This window comes from Eumetopias jubatus, unplaced genomic scaffold, assembly GCF_037043125.1.
Source record: "Eumetopias jubatus isolate StellerSeaLion01/CBP00866 unplaced genomic scaffold, mEumJub1_p1.0 scaffold_2, whole genome shotgun sequence".
In the NCBI taxonomy this organism is placed as follows: Eukaryota; Metazoa; Chordata; class Mammalia; order Carnivora; family Otariidae; genus Eumetopias; species Eumetopias jubatus.
In genome coordinates, this window is record NW_028274808.1 from 167582168 (window position 1) to 167590222 (window position 8055).

Sequence of the window (8055 nt, forward strand, 5' to 3'; positions counted from 1 at the left end):
TTTACTCCATACTGGACTTCATGGCATAGAAACGTCAAAATTTCAACTCAGGTGTCCCCTCACTGTTTGAATCTGGCTTTGCACACAGCTCCAGTATTGACTAGCTCTGGGACCTTGGGCAAGTTACTTCACTCCTCCAAGCCTGTAAGATAGGAATTAAAATGCTTCCCTGCTTGTAGTTGTTTGGAGGATAAAATTAGTGCATGTAAATATTTACAATAGTTTTGGACGCCTGGGTGACGCAGTCAGTTAAGCATCCAACTCTTGTTTTCAGCTCAGGTCATGGTCTCGGGGTCTTGAAATCGAGCCCCATGTCAGCCTCTGAGCTCAGCCCCACAGAGTCTGCTTAAGACTCTCCCTCTTCCTCTGTCCCTCCCCACCATGTTCTCTCACTCTCTAAAATAAATAAATAAATCTTTAAAAATATGTATTTAGAATAGCTTTTGACTCATAAGAGCCCAGTAGAGGTTAACTTTAAAAATATCAAAGGAGGGGCACCTGGGTGGCTCAGTTGGTTAGGCGACTGCCTTCGGCTCAGGTCATGATCCCAGGGTCCTGGGATCGAGCCCCACATCGGGCTCCCTGCTTGGCGGGAGGCCTGCTTCTCCCTCTCCCACTCCCCCTGCTTGTGTTCCCTCTCTCGCTGTCTCTCCCTCTCTCTGTCAATTAAATAAATAAATAAAATCTTTAAAAAAAAATCAAAGGAGCAGTATGTAACAGACATGAATAAAACCAATCTAATGACATAGGCATGTGCTCCGGAGCATGCTCACAAATGTGTGTCCTTTTACTGCGAAGCCTTTCCTCTTTCCCTTCTTTCCTCCCTCCCTCCCTTTCTTGCTTTCATGTGTTGTCTTGGTGAGTATGGGATAGCTGAGGTCACCATTTTAGTCATGGGAGAAAGCAGGGCACTAGAAGTCACGGCTCCTCTGCCCTCAGACTGGGCAGAGCCACAGTGTCTTTGAACTTGCTTCCTCAGCTGGAAAGCAAAGTGGCAAGGCCACATGGCAAGTCCCTCAGATCAGAACTCTACCTCTAAGTAGCCCTAGTTTAAAAGGACTACTGAGGGACACCTGGCTGGCTCAGTTGGTAGAGCATGTGACTCTTGATCTCAGGGTCCTGAATTCAAGCCCCACGTTGGGCTTAGAGCTTACTTAAAAAATAAGTAAAAGTGTATTGTATTTTCTAAAAACTACAAAATGAAAAGAGCTATTGAGGGTGACATATGGTAGCACGAATTCATATAAACCTGGGTTCCCAAACGACACCCACAGGGGCCAGGTATGTTACAAAATGGAGTGAATGGGGCCAGGCTGGGGAGACCGGGCAGGAGGCTGATAAATGGCAAGCGCCTGGTCTGAAAATGGCTGGCCTGATCCCATGGCAGTACACGCGCCTCCGTGCCGCATCTTCCCAGTGTCCCAAGAAGCCAGAAATCCAGATTCTTATGAGAAATGTCCCGACTTTTCAATCTATAAAAATTCACATCCTTCGCTGCTTTTCACAAGCCCTGCTGCAAAAAGAGCTTTTTAATGCAATTGAAAATCAATGTAAGATTTTTTTTTAATTTCAAACTATGAAGTGATAAGTAAAGACATTTCCTTTTATTGAATAGCAGAGTATCATTAAGAAGATAAAATGAAGCGCGTTGATCTAAAATTTCAAATGGGCATCACAAAAACATTTTATTTATTCTAACCCAGCAGGATATATGCCCAAATGTGTAATCCTCAGACGTGGAATTCAGTGACACTTAATATATGTAATATTGGGTAATTGTAACCAAGAGCTGGACTCTGAACTCCATAGTTATTACATAAAAAATTTCAGTGTGACTACTAAATAATTAGTACCGTCAATGTGGTAAATACATTAAGTTACAAATCTTTACATTTGTACATCATAACTCATTTTACAAATAAAGGTTTTAAGACTCAACTGTCCAACTTTCTTTAAACACTAAATGTTGCTGAACAAAAAGTCTGCAATAAATATTCCCTCAGGTGGGTGGGGGAAATGCTTTTACGTAAGATCTGTGTTACAATGAATATCTGTGTAAATATTTAAAACCTTAAACTCCTCATGTGGTTATTGAAATCTTGTATTCTGAAAAAGCTTATATTTTAAACAAAATTTAGTTATTAATTTAAAAAGTAACTGTTCTCACAATGCTGATGTTATTCATTGTTAGGTTCCTCCCCGAATCATAAATAGGTTGTTCAACTGTCCCCTCAGGTTGCTGAGTTGTTAATTTTTTTAAAAAGAACCTTCAATAATTACCATCCAGGTGTTTTCCTTTGCTTGTTGAGGTACAGATTGGTATTATGACTCACTGAACAACTTAGAATGAAAAAAGAACACGTGGGCCTTTTCTCAACAGTATAGCTGAGCTGTCCAATTACACATCTTCAGCCAATTTGCAACTTTAAAAGTCGAACTGCTGCGTATTTGGAATAAAAGTAGCATAAACTGAAATGTAATAATCACCATGTTTTCAAAGCCAGAAAGCAATTCTGTAACACACCCATCCTGTGATTGGAGCCAGGAAGCGTAGGACTAAGAAGGCGCTGTGTTTTCCTAGCACATTCCTCCAGGACATTGCGGGGTTCAAGGCAAATTCCCCCGGAAGTCCTTGGGGCAATGGCGACAGCCCTCCACCTGTCTTCCAGGTGTACTATCGCTGTGGCTTGTCAACTGGAACTGAAGTCCGGACAACTCTTCCCAGGCAGCGGGGGCTCCTGCTGGAGTGGGTAAGCGAAGTATTGGGGTGACACCAGGAAACCGGATGGCTGCGTCAGGTGGATTGGGTGGCCTGTGGTGTAAGGTGGGGGCGGTGAGGGCACCAGGCAGCCTGGCTCTGCTCTGGCAAAGGAGAATCTGCGGATGGAGCCCCCAGTGGAGCTGGAGCTGGTGGCCGTGCTGGACTGCCTGGAAGGTGCCCTGAGGCTCGTGGAAGTCAAGATCATGGGCAGGGTCTCTGTCTGGTAGCTGCGGAGTGAGAAGCGGATTGGCTGCTGTGAGGGCTCCTTGGGTCTCAAGCAGGTGCAGCAATAAATAGCCACTAAGGAGCCCAGGATGATGAAGGCAATGAAGATGGAGCCAACGATGAGGAAGGGAACATAGACGGGCTCTGAAAGGTAAAAACAGACAGACACAGGTGTTTGGACAAGAGTCTCCCAAACTCCAGGCAGCTCCCGGTGGGAGGTAAGCGGCCCAGTAGGACCACCCTTGTCAGCCCAGGCTCTCGGAGCTTATTACTGGTAATCTCTGAAGTGCGAACTGAGATGACTGAATATTCTTGCTCCTAGCAGGGGAAGGAAGCAAACTGATCCTGGAGCCTCTGTTAGCAATTAGCCATTATATTGCACATCTGGAAATCAGAAGGAACAGAACCTACCCTCCTGTTCAAGCACTGAAGGGAGGGGAAGGGTGAGTTGTTTGGTCACCTTGACTCCGGATTTAAATCCAGGTTTTGGGTAGTTTTATCACGGTGGGGCACTTAGGGCTCTGACCCATCCCCGATGCTGAAAATTCTTCTCCCGTCCAAGAATCTCCAATCTAAGCAAAGAGAACCGGGCCTGTAAGGGAGACCCCCATTATAAGACTAAGGAAAGAATGGTATAAAGAAAGCCATAGTGGGCCTCAATTAACTGTGTCTTGACTGCATCGGAAATTGTGCCTGGCTCTTTCTTATTTATTATCTGACTCAAGTCCTGTGGAGACTCTTGTAAGGTGGACATGGTCAGCTCTGTTTTCCAGATGTGGAAACATACTTGTTTTTGACCCTCCCAAAGACACACAAGCAGTGATTGACAGGTAACTATCAACCCGGAGGTTCTGTAGGTTCCTGGGTGTAAGCTCTTCAGTCTCCCATCCGCTCTGCCATGTTTAGTAGTAGAAGGCGAGGGGAAAGCGACTAACCACTTACTTGGGGGCACTGTGCTAAGCATTCATACACTCTCACTCAATCCACAATCCAACTCCTCTGAGAACAATATGCCCATTTTAGAGTTGAGATGGGGCCCAGAGCAGTTAAGTAACTTGCCCAAGTTACACAGCTGGCAAGGGGCAGAGCCACAAGCCAAGGTCCCTCAGAGTTCAGCTGATCCCGCCTCAGTGAGTGCGGGGCCGGCCCCCTCTCCTGCTGCCCTCCCCCCCCCCGCCCCCCGCAAGAAACCGGATTCGGGGAGGCCCAGGAAGGAATCCCCGCTGCAGACTGCGCATCGACCCTTACACTCTGCAGAGCAACCGGGTCCCCCAGGGTGAGTGGAGTAAGCCAGGGGAAAGCGTCTGTATCTTTTTGTAGAGGACCGCCTAGAGTTCCCTGCTTTCCCCTGAGCATCTTTTCTCCAGAAACCACTTCGCCAATCCCCCAGATTGGGAGTTTTGACGCTCGAAGTTAAATTCCTTGAGAGTGTAATGGAGCTCTAAGGCAGAGCAGGCTCCCCTTTCCTCCGGGTTATTACTCTATTGGCGAGTGGCTCTGGGGCAGAGGGGGTACTCTGGGCACCAATAATTCTCTTTCCCGCGACCTTCTCTTGCCCGCTTCACACCTCCGCTGTGGAGTTCTGGGGTGTCACCCGCTCTTAGCTCCGCCCGCTCCCCCGGGTCCCGGCGGTAAAACCATCGCCTCGAGCTCTAACCGGTTTCCCTGACGTTCCCATTCAGGTGGAAAGCTTTTTCTTTTCTTCCTTCCTTTCTTTTTTTTTTTTTTTTTTTTTTTTGGTGTAAAGTTCCTCTGCTGGGGTCATGATTTACTCCGCTCTGAAGTGAGCGGAAATTTGACCCGTGTTTTCCGACACGAGAATAGGGGGCGGGCAGCCCCTGCGACCCTGGTTTCTGAATCTCCACCTAGAGGACCTGGGCATTTCTGAAAGGCGTGACAATGGGGGTGGGCCGGAGAGGGTAATTCGATGCAGAGAAATGAAAGGAAGTGGGGAGAACGAGGCAGAGGCTTAGGAACGCTACCAAAGATCCACCAAAAAGGGGGGGAGCGGTGAACGTGGCTCAAGTTCCTGGGCCCTGCGGGGCTGCAGATGAGCGCTCCCCAAGAGTTGCGGTCTCTGGCCGCCGGCAATCCCCGAAACTCCTGGAGTGACCAGGACGCACCATGGGGCGCCCCCACCGCCCCGGAAAACCGCAACCCGACCTGACGCTGCCCCCGTAGCTCTTCTCCTCACCTCCCGCGCTCCCGCGAGCTCCAGCTGTCTCGCCCAGGGCCTCCGGTGCAAGCCCTGCAAACTTTCCTGGGGCTGACCCGCGGAGACCGCGTGTGGCGGGAATCGGGAGTGCAAGCGAATTAGGGCGCCTGACCCGAAATGCGACCACCCGCTCCGCCTCGATGCGCCCACCTGGCCGCCCCACCAAGCGCAGACGCCGGGCGGGGGCCGAGGGCCCGCACTTACGTGCGGTGATGCCGGGGTGCTCCAGCTCGCCGCGGTCGTTGGTGCAGCTTCCCTGCTCCAGCCTGGCGTCGGCCGCGGCGCAGCAGTAGCGCAGCGCGCAGGAGCCGCAGCAGATGGTGGCGTCCAGCGTGTCGAAGTCCTCCGGGCACTGGAAGCCCTCGTGGTAGTTGCCCTGCACGTCCACCCAGCCGTGGCAGTATTCTCCCGACTGCTGGGCGCCCGCCGGGCTCCAGCGCAGCCAGCCCAGGAGAAGCCAGAGCGCCAGCAGCGCCCCCATCGCCGCTGGGCGCCCGGGCCGGCCGGGAGGGAACGCAGCGGGAGAGCGAAGCGCGGAGCGCCGCGGTGCCGCCTCCCTCCCCGGGGCGCGGCTCGGGCGGCTGGCCCCTGGCGGCCGAGCCACCCCCCCCAACTCCTCGCGCGGGCTAGCAGGGGCCGGGGAGGCGGCAGGGGCTGCGCCGCGGGCTCCGCAGGCCGGGGGTCTGCATGGTGCGCGGGGGCGAGGGGGCGAGGGCCCGCGGGAGGCGCCGGCGGAGGCTGCTGCTGGGGAAGCTGCTGCCGCCCTTCGCTGGTCTCATACTGCGGCGGGCGCGAAGGGCGCGCCGGACCGTCGGCCGCCTCCCGCCCCTCTCCTCAAGGGAGCCATCACGTCCCGGGCTGGCGACCCCCGCGCCGCACAGCGCCCCTCCTCGTGGCCGTCGCCGGGTCCCGAGCGGAGCCCGAAGGAGGAAGAATTTGAGATCCCCACGTGCGGGCGCGCGGGGACCCGCGGCGCCTCCACCCCCGCCCCTGTCTGTCTCCGGAGCAGGAGTCAGCCTGACCGCGGCCAAGTACAAACGGCCTCGGGGTTGCTGACAGCTCTGCCTGCAAGACGTCCTTTAAAAAGGAAGAGGGAGGGGGAGACAGCGAGGGTTAAGAAAGAGTCCGCCCTCCCGGGTCGCGCCGCTGGAGCTAATCACCGCGGGCGCGGCGCGAGCTGCGGGTCCCCGAGGCTCTCGGGTTCGCGCGCCCCCCTCTCCGCCATTCCCGGGGCCCCCCCGCCTCCCCCCCCACCGCGCTCTCCCAGGACTGGACTCTAGGCCTGCGGGGAGCAGGCCCCCCCCACACACACACACACAGCCCAGAGATCTCCGCAGAGCGAGGGCGACGGCTGCCGAACGTCCGCGGCCATCCACGCGCGTTGGCCCGCGGGTGGGGACGCCCGAGTGCTTTGTACGGATGTAAGTAAAAGCGCGCGCGACCACTGAGGTTTGTCGAGTCTTGTGTCGCCTGTTGCACAGTTCCGGACTCGATCCTGGGACACCTGTTCTAAGGGTTCCGAACATGATTTTAAGGGGCCGCCAACATTTGCACTTAGTTTTCCACCTGAAAGTTTCCACTTCTAGGAGGAACGGCACGTTTTCGCCAACAGACCCACACATGCACTCCCCCGCCCCCCAAACCTGCGTGCCGCCGGGTGAAGAATCGCCGGTCACCTCCACCAGCCGAGGGCAGCTCGAAAACCCTCAACGAGCACGACTTCGTTCACACCCACAAAGGAAATAAAAGAACAAAATTAATGATAATTGAGCCGATCTGAACTTCTGTTCGGGCAAAGAAACACATTTATTTAAATGATGTGTCCCCTGTGTGCTATTTTCAGGGGCACCGCTCCTTTAGCGGCCTAAGTGCCTTATGAAACTGGTGCTATGTGAAACCTAAGCTAAACTCAGGCATTTGTTTTTACTGCATCCTGAACTTCCTCTCATCGTTTACTGGTGTGTGTGAATATGTTCCACGTATCTCAACCTATTTGTCAAACGGTCTGAATGCCCGTGTCACTGATTTAGATGTTGGCAAGTTGAGTGAAACAAAAGAGACAAAAGTTTGCTGTGCACCAGCAATAAAAAGTGTGCGGTCAAAAGCATTTACCACGCCCGCAGCTTCCCCGTGGTCCCCAGTCGGTTCAGAGCTTTTTTTTTTTTTTTAACTTCGAATAAAACGGTTTCTCTTCTTAAATCCAAGTTAAAGTATATTCCAAGTAAAGAATTACTTCTGACTTCTGCTTTTAAATATTGGGATTAGCATTTAGTTATGAAAATGTAAAAATAATGCTCAACATTTCAGATGGTAAGTAGGACTGTGTAAATATTTAGCTTTCTTGCTTTCTTAGAAATAGTATTTCTAGGGACAATAATAAGCTATTAAGTAAAAACAAATTAAGTTCTGGCTTTTATCCACAAACAATGGTACAGTTTTTCTTGACTTAAGCAAACGGAAAAATTGTTTTTGCAAAAAATTTCTTGGGTACTATGTTTTTATTTGCCAAAAAAAAAAATGTTCTTGCCAAACTTTAAGTTTTTTTCAAGTTTTTTTTTAGGAGTGTTGTTTGGATTGTATATATCCTGAGCAATTAAGGGAAAAGGTCATTTCGAGCCACAGCAAAAGTGAGCTCTAGTGATCATAATAAGATGATAAAACTACAAAGACATGTTTACTGCTAATAACTTTCCCAGAACCACACCTCCTTATATTATTTTTGTTAAATTTAAAGGAATTCCATTACATCACAACTGCAAAAAGTTCCGCAACAGCAACATTTGCTAGTCCCCCAAGGGTCAAGTTTCTCTCATTATCCAGCTGTTCTTTGATAGCATTAATATTTTAAGGAGTG

General features: G+C 51.2%; 1 protein-coding gene across 1 annotated transcript; it reads right to left on the reverse strand.

Moving 5' to 3' along the window:
* Positions 1-2690: 2690 nt before the first annotated feature.
* Positions 2691-5682, reverse strand: SHISA3 (shisa family member 3). The gene is made up of 2 exons (XM_088021183.1): positions 5365-5682; positions 2691-3128 (listed from the first exon to the last, which is right to left on the reverse strand). Exons 1-2 carry the CDS (start codon positions 5680-5682, stop codon positions 2691-2693), a joined length of 756 nt encoding a protein of 251 aa, XP_087877309.1.
* Between the last annotated feature and the right edge of the window lie 2373 nt (positions 5683-8055).

What these genes read in the sequence shown, in the direction of transcription:
- SHISA3 (XM_088021183.1), bottom strand. Translation starts at nt 5,682, where the DNA reads ATGGGGGCGCTGCTGGCGCTCTGGCTTCTCCTGGGCTGGCTGCGCTGG. An exon ending in CCGCCCGGCGTCTGCGCTTG is followed by an intron (nt 3,129 to 5,364) that starts GTGGGGCGGCCA and finishes TACCTTTCAGAG; the next exon opens with CCCGTCTATGTTCCCTTCCT.